Source organism: Gymnoscopelus braueri, assembly GCF_963280865.1.
Source record: "Gymnoscopelus braueri genome assembly, chromosome: 2".
Lineage (NCBI taxonomy): Eukaryota > Metazoa > Chordata > Actinopteri > Myctophiformes > Myctophidae > Gymnoscopelus > Gymnoscopelus braueri.
The window spans coordinates 12,194,907-12,210,717 of record NC_137604.1 but is presented as its reverse complement, the minus strand read 5'-3'; the positions used below and the strand labels follow the sequence as shown (position 1 = coordinate 12,210,717).

Genomic DNA, 15,811 nt, shown 5'->3' with positions numbered 1-15,811 from the left:
CTTTTTTTTTGTAAAGCCAATTTTATATATTCTTTTCAGTAATGTAAATGTTCTAGTTGTTAAAAAAATCCTAGTTTTCGTTATTTCATTAGTTTAAGTTAACTATAATAACACTGATGCGTGCCTTCTGTTCGCACATTTTGACTTGACACTGCTAGAAAAAGCTAGAAAGATACAGGATATTTTATGCCTCTGCTTGTGCACTTTTTGGCACTGCTGCTACACAGATGAGACAGCCGAACGCTTCACTTTTCCCTGATATTTCCCTGAAAGTTTGCTGAAAAGTCACAGTTTTCCCCCCAATTCGCACCCGATTAGCCTTTGTTTGAAATGACACCATTTCAAATCTAGCAAATGTCACTTTCTCCAGGAAAAGGGTTTCCCACTGATTGTTTCGGCCTGGCGAGAGTATGTTTTTCACCCTGTCCGTCCATCCGTCCGTCCGATCCGTCCGTCCGATTTTTCACATTCCAATTCCAATTCCCAACATTGCTGGCCCACAGTAACATACCTGACCTAGCGGAGACCTGTGCTCCAAGGAGCACTTTTTCTAGTTTGCCCATGAATTGCGAATGGCAGGCTCTTTGAAATTCTCAAATGTCACATCTGTAGGTTAAGATATCATATCTGCACATTTATGATCCACACATTGGATCCATTGGAACGCAGGTTATTTTTTCCCCCCATATCCTGAAAAGTTACGGTTTTGGGCATGGTTCGTGGACATGGTTTCCACATGGTTTCCACATGACAGACAAATAAAGCCCTTCTTGCCTGTTGATTGTTGAGGTTGTGGTGATGGACCTGGGACGTCCAGCTCTGTCCTCCACCTGCCTGGTCCTGGTCCATCTGAAGGGAGAGATGGAGGGACTGCGCTTCACCAGTGATGTCTACAATGCCACCGTCACCGAGAACAGCAGGCCTGGTATGATACATAATAGTATATTTTTTTTAATATAAATTTAAATCTTTGATAGGACAGTGTAGAGAGACAGGTAACGGGGAGAGTCGGGAGTGACACGCAGCAAATCCACCGCCGGGCTCAGTAATCACAAACGTGACACCCTGGCATAGAATCAGAATCAGCTTTATTGTCATATCACAGGTTTACGGAAGTAAAAAAGTGGGTGAAATTAGTTTTTGTGCATAGTTCTATCGTATTGCTATTTCCATAGAAAAAAAGAAGGGGGAAGGGGGGGGGTCAATCAAATAAAACAAACAGATTATCTACAAATTTACACAGTACCTGAGATAAGATATAAAGGTGCGTGAGCATAGCAGCAGAGGTATACTTAACTGTGCATGATATACTATGGACGTTAGTTAAGGTGCTAGAAAACACAAAAAAAGAGACAAAAGTCAGTGCGTTGTACATGGGATTAAGGTGCAAAATGTCAGCATGTGTCGACCGCATAATCCACATACTGTAAGGTAAACTGACACTGGTATACTCCGCAAACTAGGTCCATGAGGAAGAGCAAAGAAAAGGTCCAAGTCACTTGTCCCTGGTATAATCCACAGGTAGGTCCAAGGAAGAGCAAAGGTCTGAGACTAGCCTGACAGCACGGCCTGACGGCAGCCGGTTGGAAGCTGTTCATGAACCTGGTGGTGCTGCTCTTGATACCCCCCCCTTTGCCCGGCCGCGGTCGTTGTAGGGGGTTGAATGGTTGAACAGTTTGTGACATAGGTCATAGGTTCGATCGCGAGTCCAGTTAATACACTGGCCCGGGGCGCAGTCCGGAGAAAAGGAGAGAAACACATAGGACAAGACAAAGAAGACTAGACTAGGACAACAAGAACTCAGTCACACTGTCAGTCAGTCACAACAGGAGGGAATAGAACACAACCCACAAAACAACACAAACCAACAAGTGAACCTAGGAGTCCTCTACAGTGAAAAGGTGGGTCTTAACTCATTCACTGCCAGAGTAAATAAATAAATAAATCAGCCACTGCCAGCGGTTTTTCGTTTTCCTTCCCTTTTTTTCCCATTTTTTTCATTTTTATCCCATGATTTTTGTGAGTGCCAATTGCCTAAGGTGTAATCCTGGGCGCTACTCTCCCTCTGCCAGCCTGGGGAGAGCCCCGAACGAAATACTCTTAAATGTCACTGTACGCTTCACTGGGAGCCAATGGAGAGAGACAAGAACCGGTGAGATGTGCTCTCTTAACTGTCAGGCATCAAAGCCTACAGTATGTGGTACGTGACGTTGCAACTCCCACTTTTTTTTTGTCATGGCTGCCAGCTCCCACCTAATGTTATGTGGGAGTCCCGAATGCTCCAGACTGTACTGAATAACGGCTAGCTTGCATAACGTCTTTAGACTCGGACTTAAGTATAAGATCTGTAAGGTATTGTATCCGAAGAGCATGAAGCGATCTCCTACTATACAGCAGCACATGATACAACTACTCCAATTCGGGCTTTTCCCGTGGCCTCAACCATCTTCCAGGAGAAGGTCTTTGGACTGAATTTCCACAGATCATGAAAGCCAAATATGTACAGCTCTTCATTGTAGACAAAGGCAGGATAAGCCATGCATCCTTCCGGAAGACAATTTCCAGCAGAAGCCGTGCTCAGCCAGCAGTTGGTCTCTGTGTCAAACACACTGATGTTGTTGTTGTAACCCCCAAATACAAACATCCTTGTCCCGATGCTGGCGGCAGAGTGACATTGTGAAGCTGGTGCTGGTGTCAATTAAAGACCAGACCATTGTGGCGGTGTCCAACTTGTACATTTCATTAGTGGTTTCAAACAGGTCACTGCCTCCTCCATAGATATACATGACGCTCCCAAAGACACAAGCTGAGTGGTTACACCTTGACGTTGGAACTGTCCCGGCAATCCTGGGCTTGAACCATCTGTGGGTGTCGACATCAAATGCATAAAGAATGTTGTCCCAGTCCTCTATCATTTTAGAATCCACCATCCCCCCCCAGATGTAGATGGCATCTTCTATCAGCACTGCTGTGTGGCCGTAGCGCATAGAGGGAACATCAAGGGGAAGACTTCCCCGTCTTCCAGTTGCCACTGGGGGCAATTTCCTCCAGTGTAAAGACACTGTGTGGAAGACGCCCACATCAATCTGACCGCTTATCGTCCCGTAAGGGAACCCTCCAAAGTAGTACACCTCTCCCCCTACTGGCCCAACAGCACGATACATGGTGCTATTCAGATGCAGCCGTTCTCTTTTCAGGGCCACCAACCAACACAACATTTCTCTCTCTCTCTATCTCTCTCTCTCTCTCTCTTCTCTCTCTTCTTTTATTTTCTCTGTCACTGTCTTGTCTATGTCTCCATCTCCTCTGTGCCTCTCTCTGTCTTGCTCTCGGATCTCTTTGTCACACTCTCTAAAATATCTACAACACTGTATAATAGGCTGACCAGAGCTCTGGTCTGATGTCACACACAACACAAACTGATGCCATACATGGGCAACAACACCGATTTGAGCAGGAGTTCTTATATTATCTGCACACATTTTTCCCTTAAAGTCAAATACTGTGCAGCGTTAATTTTAGTCACTGGTTATCATTCCTCTAATTCCTATTGTTTGTTTGTTTATTTTTGATTATTCATTTGTTCTTTAGTGGCGCTGACATGAAATTTTGGGGTGCTTGAGCAATGCATTGGCAAATGTCTCCCATCTTTTTAAACCCTGTAGCACGTTGAGGTTTGCAAAAATGTAAAGTAAAAAATGTAAAATAAGCTTTTTTAAATTTTTTACAATGACTTTGTATTGTACTGTGTTATCTTTTACTGTTAAATCCTTGTAAGGACATTACGTGTACAGCAGATTTTCCTTTTTGAAACATACGTTTACGGTACAATACTATGAATTCATTCACAGATTAAGGAGTAACTGTAAACTGTTTCCCAATTCATACTTGATTACTTTTGAAAATGCTTTTACATAGAGTATAAATATTTTTGGTATTGTTCTTTATTCCGTGAAGGCACATTGATCACTAAAGTGTCAGCCTCAGACGAGACCCCCGGGGGACAGACGGTGACATACAGCATCTTCGGTGGCAACGAGAACGCTCTCTTCGCCATCAACCCACTCACAGGTGAGAGAGACCTTTTCAAAGGATTCAAATGAACACGAATGCAATGGGTTGGGGGTTCTCTCTGCTCTGTGACAGCCAGACAGCCTATATACTCCTACATCCCAAAATGTATATGTATTTGGCCGCGGACCCCCATCAAAAAATATTTTGTAATCGGGACCCCCAAAAGCAAAGATTTGAGTTAAAAATGTTCAATTTCAAAAATATATTTTCAAAGATTTTCACAATTTTTTACGATTTTTCGAAAATAGCCAAAGAAATCTAAGTTAACTGAGTTATCATTCTAAAAACCGGTCAGGTCTAAAAACAGTCTAAGGAAATCTCTTCCTGTCTGTACAGTTCTATTAGTTGGCCTAATAAGCGAGCAGCATTCTTCTATTAATGGTGTGCAGCCAGGCCAGCAGCTCCAAGCCTGCGTTCTCGGCTTTTGCCAGGAAGCCCCCAGAGCCCGGACCACCACCCGTTCACCCATCCATCCATCCCATACTTTCCACAACTCCGGCCAAACTAATAACCCCGGCTTTCCAATTCCTCCAGCCCCCCCCTCCTCACCAAACGCCAACTTTATTTCTTCATTGGCGGTTAGAGAGATTAGACCACTCGGGTTCTCAACGTCGGGTTCCGGGGACCACCAGGGGTCCCAAATGGACACATTACGGGTCTGGAACTCTTGAGAGTGTACAATTGGACCCTTACGGCATTGGTTCCAATTTGGTGGTCCGGCGACCCCCAGGGGTCCTTGGGGGGGGTTTCAGGGGGTCTCCAGCAAAATGCGTTAATACAGCGTCACAATAATTGAAAAAACACCATAATTTAAAACCACTTTATCCATTTATACGTTGGCTATTCAAAAATAGCAGATATACAAGCTCACAGCGCGTCACTTCGTACCGCGCTGCAAGCTTGTACATCTGCTATTTTTGAACATTTTAGAAAAATCTTGAAAGTGTTTGAAAAATGTTGATGTTTTCAAGAAGTAAAAAACCCAAACATATATATGGGCTTTTTTCCGTCTTTGTCGGGTAGAAACCTCATTATGTCCAAAACCGTTACTTTTCAGGATTCAAATAAAACAATAGCAAAAGTAGCAGATCTACAAGCTTGAAACGTGCCGCTTCGCGCCGCGTCTCGAGGTTGTAGATCTGCTACTTTTGATGCTATTGTGTGACACTGTATTATGATCAAAGTAGGGCAATAATTTACGAAAAAACACAAAAAGTGAAAATATGTCGACAAGAGGTTTTCGGCAACGATATAGTGTCCGTGTGTGCGTACGCACGTACGTGTAGGGGGGGGGGGTCTCAGGTTTGTCAGATGTAAGAAGGGGGGGCTCCAAGGAAAAAAGCTTGTGAAATGGACGACCTCGATCATTTTAGGATCTTATGATATTTTACCTTCCTCAGACTCGCCTGTACAATTCATATGTAATGTAGGTACTTCTTAAAGCAGTGATTATCAAACCTTTTTCATTTCACGGACCCCCTGTTTCCTTCACCGACCCCCATAACTCTGAGAGTCATTTGTACACTCTCAGAGCAAGGTTATAATAGTTTTGGATTTTTCATTTTAGTTTAGTTTTAGTTAGTTTTGAATATGTTTTTTCTAATTCAATTAGTTTTAATACTTTTTTAGAGCGGATTTGCTAGTTTTTATTTGTTTTTTATTTGTGAAAATGCTAATAGTTTTAGTTAGTTTTTATTAGTTTTAGTGTTAGTGTTAGTTTTAGTTGTTTTGGGGGGTTATTTGTCAGGTGCAGGATTGAAAAGGTAAGTATTGTGTAATACAAACTTGACAAAAGATAGCATTTCAAAATGTATTCAGTCTCAGATGAACCACCAACCATCCACAAACGGAAACTTAGGGCATTTTGTCTATATTTTCAGTTCCTTTTAGTTAAGTTTTGTAAACGATACTTTTTTATTTTAGTTTTTATTTAGTTCAGTTAACGAAAACGTTTTCTTCAATTTTTGAATTTTCGTTATTCCTTTAATTTTCGTTAACTATAATAACCTTGTCTCAGAGTCTCCGGTCATTTAGCTGCGGACCCCCCTGGAACCCTTCTCAAGGACCCCTGGGGAGTCCCGGGACCCCACATTGGGAACCACTGTCCTAAAGCATACCGTGCACAGTATGTGACCCCCTCAATTCATCTGAAAAACAGGCTTTAATTTGGACTCCGTCTTTGGCTGGAATCAATAAGCGTTCTGCCAGCTTGCTTTCATTAGAGTCATGGTCCTCTTGGCTTTCCTTTGAGCATTTTCATATGGCCACAGTGTAGCGTAAAGGCTAACGATACGGACATGTTCAGCGGGCCGGGTCCACAGAGCAGCGCCGCACCGAAAGCTGGGACTCTTAGCAGCGGAAGAAGGAAGAAGTACTCAGATGTGTTACTCGACTAAGAGTAGCAATTAAACCATTCAATCCGGGAACGCATCTGTGTCATTTTAAGATTTCTTTGGCTATTCAAAAATAGCAGATATACAAGCTTTATGAGCTTGTAGATCTGCTATTTTTGAAAAATCGTGAAAATGTCCACTTAAAAAAAAAATTATATTCAAAGATTAAGATATATATATATATTCAAAGATTTGCACAAATCTTCACAAAAATAGCAGATCTACAAGCTCATAGCGCAGCACTCGGTGCCGCGCTATGAGCTTGTAGATCTGCTATTTTTTAATGGCCAAAGAAATCTTAAAATGCTGATGTTAATGGATTAACACCACAACGTAGAAATGCTCTGCCTCTGATACAAGTAAAACTCCTGTATTAAAATTTGTACAAAAAAAGTCATGGCATCGAAATATACTATACCAGAGAAAAAGTACTCATTATGCATAATGTCCAATTTCATTTTCTAAATGTGTCAATTTTTTCAGAAATAGTTGCGATGCGTTGTGAGCTTTTAGATCGGCTATTTTCGAATAGCCAATGTATAAAATAGGCCTTAATTGGTTAATGTATGTTTTTCGTAATGATAATCTAAATCTGCGAAGTAACTAGTACCTAAAGTTTTCAAATAATTGTAGTGGAGTAAAAACAAATATTTGCCTCTGAGATGTGGTGAGTAGACACATAAAGTATTGACATAATGGGAATACACAAGTAAAATAAAATTACCAATTGATACTTACGGGCTCTCAATTACTTAAGTACAGTACTTGAGTACATATACTTAGTTACTTTCCACCACAAAAAGTTAAAATATGGAGATAAGAGGTTTCTGCCCGACAGCAACGATATAGTGGTCCAGATCCAGCGGGCTGTGAACCAAACCTTTATTTCTTACCTCTGTTTCCATTTCCCTGCTCTTAATGTCTAGATCTGTTTTATTGTTATTATTAATATCTTTCCCTTTGAATTATGCTCCTTTAAAAAAATCCGGTCTGTTATTTCCTTTTGCTGCGGGACAGGAAGTTGTCTGAAAAGCAGCCTTTTTTTTAGCTGAGTAGGACTCAACAGTATTTTAAAAGACGTTTTTATGGCATTATGCGATTTTCCTTTCCTGTTTGAATAAAAGAAAAACCGAAACGGGATCAACAGGCTTAGTCTGGGTTTGTACAGTTGAATCCTGTTTTTTGATGTTCGAAAACCACTTTAAACTACACCACATAACTTATTTTAGTGAATATAATGTAATGTTGTCCACTCTGGTAGAGTTAAAGTATGTTAATACAACTAACACGACTATTGTGGTTGTACATGTATTTGGTCTCTGTGCTCTTCTAGAATCATTTTCATTCATTTTTTTTCTAGAAGAGATCAGGTGGGTTGACAATTTCTTCCAATCAGATGAAAGAACCCATTCATCAGCTTCATTTCTATAGTGTTCCAGTTCCAATTATGTCTGCTCATGTCTTTGTTTCATCACTTCCAATTTCACTTATTTATCCTGCATCCTGTATGAGATTGGATGAAATCGGTATGCGACCTGAAAATGTATTTTATGTCTACTAAAGAACCGGAGAGACGGGGAGACTCCTGCTACTGAACAAACACTCTATAGAGTGTTTGTGTTTGTTACACTCTATAGAGTGCAGGGGTCTTTTTCAGGGCCCCTTAGCTGAGAGAGAAACAGGGACCACCTCTATATTGTATAGAATTGTGTTTCAGTTAATTCTGTTTTTTTTTTTACTTGTTCTGCTCTTTTTACCCTCTACACTCTTTGCCAAAAATATTCGATCTACAAGATCAACGCCTCGCGCTAAAGTTCTCCTCAGAAAAGGGATGCTAGGGTTCAAGTGTATCACATATCACACAAAGATTTGGTGGCCCCCCTGTAGTAACTCTGAGGACCCCCTAGGGGTCCCGGACCCCCTGTTGAAGACCCCTGCTCTATAGCAATGATTACTATCAGAACAGGGCACCGAAGTCTGACGTAATGTACGCATCATACCTGGGTCACGTTTTTTTTCCCCGCCCCATTCTGAATTCCCATAGAAGTGTTTAATATCGCGGCATATAAGAACTGTGTTCCAAAAATAAACAAATGAGCCGAGCGGTTTGACTCATATGGATATGAGGCATCAACTGACGGTGAGAAAATCCTGTTACCGAATTTAAAAACAACTATTTGCCAGCAGGTGTCGCTGTTGAGGGATTTTCCCTGTCAATCATCGCCTCCGCTCTGCCCCGCCCCCCCCCCCCCCCCCCCAAAAGGAGAAGGGGAGGGGAGGGGCGGGGAGTAGAGAAGAGGGGGCGGGATTAATGGACATCAAAGTCCACGGGCCAATCGCAACACTTTTCTGAGCCTAATTATTCAGAAAACCCCAGACCACAGAAAATCCACTGAATGTTCAAAGTTCAGTTTTTTTTACTGAAAACCAAGGTCTGAAAACCAAAAATGAAACCAGAAAAATAAAACAATTGAAATTTGGTGTCATGAAACCTTTAACATCTATTTTAACCAGAAAATCTGATTAATCTGCATCAAATCAACGGTAATAAGTTATAACCCTCCTGTGTGTCCTTGTCCTCCAGGTGAGATCCGGGTGCAGAGACGGGGTTCTCTGGACTTTGAGGACAGTCATCAGGTCCACTTGGTGGTGGTGGGGGACAGTGGGCGTCACACTGCCCACTGCAGGGTGTCTGTCACCCTGCTGGATGTCAACGACAACGCCCCCGCCTTTGAACACGCCCACTACAAGACGGCCGTCTGGGAGGGACAAGTCCCCAACTCCTACATCATGCAGGTGCTGACACCTCACTCACACACACACACACACACATGCACGCACACACACACACACACACACACACACACACACGCACGTTTTTGTATTATACTTGTGAGGACATTAACCCATTAAGACCGATTCTTTAAAATGTTTTCTAAATCCTAACAGTTTTTGAAAAAAAAAAATATAATGTTCAAGATTTTTCAAAAATAGCTGATCTACAAGCTCATAGCGCGGCACTCGGTGCCGTGCTATGAGCTTGTATATCTGCTATTTTTGAATAGCCAAATAAATCTAAAAGTGACACAGATGCGTTCCAGGTCTTAACATTTTAGGACGACAATTTTATGAATGCCATTCTTCAATTATTTTTGCATTTCTAACGGTAAGCTAGAGCCTGGCTTTCCTGTGACATCACACTCATGGTGTTACACCAAAATACATAATCAACATAAATCACCTTAATGAACACCATGACACAACACTACACATAAAGTCCCGCCACACAATCCCCCATTCCATTCCATTGGAACACAGCGAACTTCAGCGGACACACCCGAGCGTTCACACCAGAGAGGGCAGCTTGGTTTTGAATGGCTTTGAAACCTTTTTTTTTTTTTTTTATATATATAAAAATGGCGGGTTGGTTAAATCAGTAGTTCCCCCAGGCGGGCCGGTCCCCAAATAATTTTAGGGGGGTCTCCAGATGATTTATTAGCTTAATGTGCAACATTGTTTTCTCACTCAACAGTAAACAAACCGACATGCAGTATATCTGCACATTTCTAAAGTGACAATTTAATGACTTTTAAGACCTTTTTAACACCAAATTGGCCATATTGTCAAATATTACTTAAGAAAGAGGCAAACATTGTGAAAATAGCCGATCTACAAGCTCACTACGCCTCGCAGTGTGATTATTATTATTATTATCAAGCTTGTAGTTCAGCTATTTTCACAATATTTATCTTTGGAACAGAGTCAAACTAAATGTAACCTCGATCTCCAGGCTTTTATTTTCCTTCGCGTTTTGCTCAAAAATAAGAGCCTGGACCAGCCTGTTGACGTTTCTTGGCATAGGAAGTGGGAGTCAACCTTTCATTTCCCCAACCAACCAGAGCGCAGTGGGCGTCGCTCCAAATGTTGTGACGTCAGGGCTCTCAATGCTGCACATTGGGGGGAGGAGGAGGGGCGCAGGGGCGGGCACACAGATGGGTGAACCAATGGGAGCCCACGGATTCTCTCTCCGGAGATTTTGAACCCGCCCCGCTAGACCAGATATCAGACGCGCTAGGGCAGCCTAAATTAAATGTAATGCCTACAATTCCAAGTGCTTGTCAGGGTTGGGGGTCCCCAGTTTGTGGGGTCGCGGCCTGAAAAGTTTGGGAACCCTTGGGTTAAATAACACATTATTCTGTAGTGCGACTAACTGAGAATACATATAATTACACATTATGACTGCCTTACAGGGTGTTTAATAAAAATCTCCTGGGTTTCATTGTCAGGTGTTTGCGTCGGATGCTGACAGCGGTGTTAACGGTCAGATGGACTTCTCCATCGCGTCGGGGAACGTTAACGGAGCGTTCGTCCTGGACTCTGTGCGAGGAATCCTGGCTACCAACGTTGTGCTGGATCGGGAACTCATCGCCTCGTACAAGTGAGCTGTCTTCACCTTCATCTTAACACTATTTCACTGATTTATTTACAGGACATTCTAAGAATAAAAAGATTAACCACTTAAGCCCTGTTTGATTGATTGCCGCTGTAGAGGTCTCCACATCTCTACAGCAGATGTGGAGACCTCTATAGACCTCTCTCAACACATTTTCAGGAAAAATATTATCCGAACAGGTGAGAAACCCCCACAAAAAACATTCATCGGCTTGTGTTCCAGCTCATTTATTTGTTCAATCACTGCCAATTTCACCTGTTTATCCTGTATCCTGTATGAGTTCCCTCTTCTGGTTGGATGAAACTGGTATCCCAGCCTGGAAATGTATTTTCTGTTTACTAGAGAGCTAGAGAGAGAGGAAGACCCCTGTTACTGAACGAACGCTCTATAGCAATGATTGTTATCAGAATATTGAGCATTTATTTTAACAAAAAAAGATCACTTACAGCAACTTTAATATGCACACGTTTATTACAATGTAATGTATAACTAATCAACACACAGTACCTTCAGTTGTCCATCTAAAAGTTTAAATATTTTCGATTTCCCTGAAACCTTTTCAGGCCGCGACCCCCCAAAATAATAATATTTGAACTGGGGACCCCCCACCCTGACAAGCACTTGGAATTGTAGTTTGTAGTAGTTTGACTCGGTTCCACAGATAAATATTGTAAAATTAGCGGATCTACAAGCTCACAACGCCTCGCAACGCCTTGTATTATTTGACAATTTGGCCAATGTTTGACACATTTTTATAGTATAGTCTGTTGATTACTTTTGATGCAGTAATGGTATTTTTTCCTTTCATGTCTTTTCCATAACGTTTTTTTTTCATGTCTGGGTCCCGACCCACAGGTTGAGAACCACTGTCTTAGACAGTTGTCCCCTTAGCTGTCATTGTGTCATTGTGTCAGATGTCATACTGTACCTCTCTGTCCCTCTGTCCTTGTCATTGTGTCAGATGTCATGCTGTACCTCTTTGTCCCTCTGTCCTTGTCATTGTGTCAGATATCATGCTGTACCTCTTTGTCCCTTTGTCCTCGTCATTGTGTCAGATGTCATGCTGTACCTCTTTGTCCCTCTGTCCCTTGTCATTGCAGGCTGGTGCTGCGGGTGACAGACAGGGGGCGCCCTCCCCTCAGTGGCAGCACCACCGTCAGGGTGGAGGTGGTGGATGTGAACGACAACCCCCCCACCCTGCCCCCCATGGAGCCGGTGCTTATAGCAGAGAGTAAGACCTCAATATGCATCACCCATGATTTTTTTATCATTATTATTATTATTATTATATCGTTGCTGTCGGGCAGAAACCTCTTATCTCCATATTTTAACTTTTTGCGTTTTGGTTTCATAAATGAATGCCCTACTTGATCATACAGTGTCACACAAAAGTATCAAAAATGGTAGATCTGCAAGCTCAAAACGTGGCGTAAAGCAACTAAAACTGACTACTGTATATTATGATTTACTCAACACAAATTAAGTAAGGACTCCAGTGTGGTATAATCTGGTGTTTACAGGCAGCGCGGGCCACATTTTATTGTCCGAAGTAACCCATCCTGAGACCGAAACAGTGGTAACTCAGCCCTGCTCGAACCCAATCATTCATTGTAAATATGCGTCCAACCCGAGCCCCAATCCGACCCATTGTTTTGTCTTTTGTCTTTATTTTTAAGGCACTTTGTTATACTGATACAGAAACTTATAAATGTTACAGCTGGCCCGTTTACTCTGATTACGCTTCTCGTGAATGACCATGAAACAGCAGTGTTTTATATACAGTACAGCAGGTAGATTGTTACAGAATAATACGCGCACATACATTATGCTGTTATTAACCCATTCAATCCGGGAACGCATTTTAGATTTCTCTGGCTATTCAAAAATAGCAGATATACAAGCTCAAAGCGCGAGTGATCACTCCAGTTAAAAAAGAAAAGCGCTTATATCTACATGCTCACAATGCGACGCATTGTGAGCATGTGCGCCCATGTGGGGGGTCTCAGTTTTGACAGATGTGAGAAGGGGGGCTCCAAGGAAAATAATGTTTGGGAGCCACTGTACTACATCATGCGTTGTCGTCAGTTAATTAATGTGTGTTTGTGGTATTGCGCTGGCTGGTAAACATCGGTACTGTATTACTGTATGTTGTAATGCAGTGGTTCTCAAAGCAGAGACTGGGGACCCCCAGGGGTCCTTGAGGTGCTTCCAGGGGGTCCCACGCAAAATCAGGTAATATAAAATAAAAATCTGTTTAACCCCTATATACATCGGCAATTTGAAAATGGCGGATCTACAAGCTCACATATTTGCGACAACGTGACAAATTTTGAATAAAACATTTTAAGAGCACAAATCTTAGATGGGGGTCCATGGGAGCCTTTTATAAAATTCTGATGTGGGTCCACGAACAAATACGTCATTTCGTCTCTGTCGGGTGGAAACCTCATATGTCCAAAACTGTTACTTTTCAGGATAAAAAAATAGCTAAAGTAGCAGATCTACAAGCTCGAAACGGGTCGCTTCGCGCCGCGTTTCAAGCTTGTGGATCTGCAACTTTTGATGCTTTTTTGTGACGCTGAAGTATGATAAAGTAGGGCATTAATAATTTACGAGAAAAAAAAACATAAAAAGTTAGAATATGGAAATAAGGGGTTTCTGCCCAACAGCAACTATTAGTTAGCCTGGGATCCAGCCTGATTCGCTACGTTCGGCTGATTTTATTTCTCACTTATCAGTCTGGCCAGCCTCCATTTGAGTCGTATTTTAATGACGTAGACAAGTCAGGAAGTGACTCGAAGTTTACATTGGACAACACTGGTCCCCCCCCCCCCCCCCTACAGACCAATCAGAAGCTGCGGGTCGTTTTCACCCATGGATATAGGAGGCTTTCCAGATTGTATAGCGAGTGAGAAACAAAATCCACCGAACGTAACGAAGCAGTCTGGATCCCAGACTAACGATTAGTTCCTTGACATCAGAATCAGAATCAGAATCAGTTTTATTGTCACATCACAGGTTTACAAGGTAAAAAAGTGGGTGAAATTCTTTTTTGTACATCGTTCCCATCGCAACGTTAGTTTCCATAGAAAGAAGAGGGGGAGAAGAAGAGGGTGGGGGGCAGGTGGAAAGGAGATGAAAAGGGTTCGAGAGCCACCGTTGTAATGACTCTGGCTGTCCCTATAGACCTGCCCGCTGGGTACACGGTGACACGGGTGACGGCCACCGACGCAGACCTCAGCCCTCCTCTGACCTACAGCTTCCAGGATGACAGCGACACCGACGGCTGCTGCTTCTCCATGGACCGCTACAGCGGCGCCGTGACGCTGACCCGCCCCCTGGACTACGAGGACCTGAAGGAGCACACCCTGACCGTCTGGGCGTCCGACTCCCTCCACCGCACCGCCGCAGAGGTCAAAGTTCACGTGCTGGACGCCAACGACAACGCGCCGGTTTTCACCCGTCACTCCTACCAGGTAACTATCTAAGTAACCGAACGTTGCTGCGCCTCCGTCGCAGTCCAAAACTATACTTTATCAGCCGTGGTTGTCGGAAAAAGAGTGCCTCGAGCGGGATTCCATTCTGAGAGGATGGGGTTGGCAGTTCAGTGCTCAGCGATGGATGCACGCCACCAGACCAGTCAAAAGAATAGGGTTTTGGGCTGTATTAGAATGTGACAACGCCCCCACCGTTGATAGACGAGAGGCAGTTCCGCTTTCGTCACAGAAGTGGGCCGTGGCTATAGCACAAGTGGTATAGGCTTTGGAATGACGCCTCCAGAGCATAACTCTGCCAATGTCTAACAGACTAACTTCAAACTTAGGGTGTGTATAAGCTATACTGATTTCTAATTCACCCATTGAATTTCCTGACCCCAAAAAAATTACATTTAGCCACTGGAATGAGGTAGAGTCTGAAGAGGTGAGTGCTAGGGGGTGAGTTAGAGTCTGAAGAGGTGAGTGCTAGGGGGTGAGTTAGAGTCTGAAGAGGTGAGTGCTATGGGGTGAGGTGGGGTCTGAAGAGGTGAGTGCTAGGGCGTGAAGTAGAGTCTGAAGAGCTGAGTGCTAGGGTGTGAAGTCTGAAGAGGTGAGTCTTCAAACTATGGTGGGGAAATGGCGTGAATCAGCAGTTCTGAACTGCAATTGGGAGTTTATTCCACAGTTTGGGAGTAGAAAATAGAAAATAAAGGAATTATGGAACCAAAGTGGCCTCTCTCTCATGAGTCTCATTGTCTTGCAGGTGGAGTTGTCAGAGCTGACCCCGGCCAACACGTTGGTGATGTCAGTATCAGCCAGTGACAGAGACTCTGGTGACAACGGCAGAGTGACATACAGACTGCTGTCATCTCCTCTGTATGGCCTCCACATCCATCCTGACAACGGTAAGGTATTCACACATCGTCTCTCTCGGGTGGAAACCTTGTATGTCCAGAACTGTTACTTTTCAGGATTTAAATTCAAAAACAGCAAAAGTAGCAGATCTACAAGTTCAAGCTTGTGGATCTGCTACGTTTGATAATTTTGTGTGACGCTGTAGTATGATCAAGTAGGGCAGGGATAGGCAACCTTAGGCACGGGTGCCAACATTGGCACAGGGGAGGGTGATCACTGGCACACTGGCAAAAATATATTTTTTAAATGTAGTCAATTAAATTAAGTTCCCTCACATCTATATACAAATTACATCCTGATCCTGCACATAATTCTACATTCATTCAAACTCTGAACTCTGACTGAGGATGGAGTCTGGGAGATATAGTACAAGCTTCCAAGCTTCTATATCGTACTTTCACTATATATTTCAAATAAGTGGTTAATCCAAGTATTTTTGTACGTTTAGGGACTGGGGGTCCCTTCCTAGAAATATAGTGGAGTCAAAAATACAATATTGT

The 15,811-nt window shown here is 42.9% G+C and overlaps 1 protein-coding gene across 1 annotated transcript in view; it reads left to right on the top strand.

Moving 5' to 3' along the window:
• The window catches only part of dchs2 (dachsous cadherin-related 2), a gene marked incomplete at both ends in the record, with an annotated part of 90,272 nt that overhangs the window by 63,539 nt on the left and 10,922 nt on the right, over positions 1-15,811 (top strand). Inside the window, 7 exons of the mRNA XM_080440635.1 lie at positions 790-925; positions 3,958-4,071; positions 9,052-9,263; positions 10,754-10,905; positions 12,021-12,151; positions 14,107-14,396; positions 15,160-15,301. Of these exons, the coding sequence (XP_080296761.1) occupies positions 790-925; positions 3,958-4,071; positions 9,052-9,263; positions 10,754-10,905; positions 12,021-12,151; positions 14,107-14,396; positions 15,160-15,301 (1,177 nt within the window). The remainder of the gene's footprint in view (positions 1-789; positions 926-3,957; positions 4,072-9,051; positions 9,264-10,753; positions 10,906-12,020; positions 12,152-14,106; positions 14,397-15,159; positions 15,302-15,811) is intronic.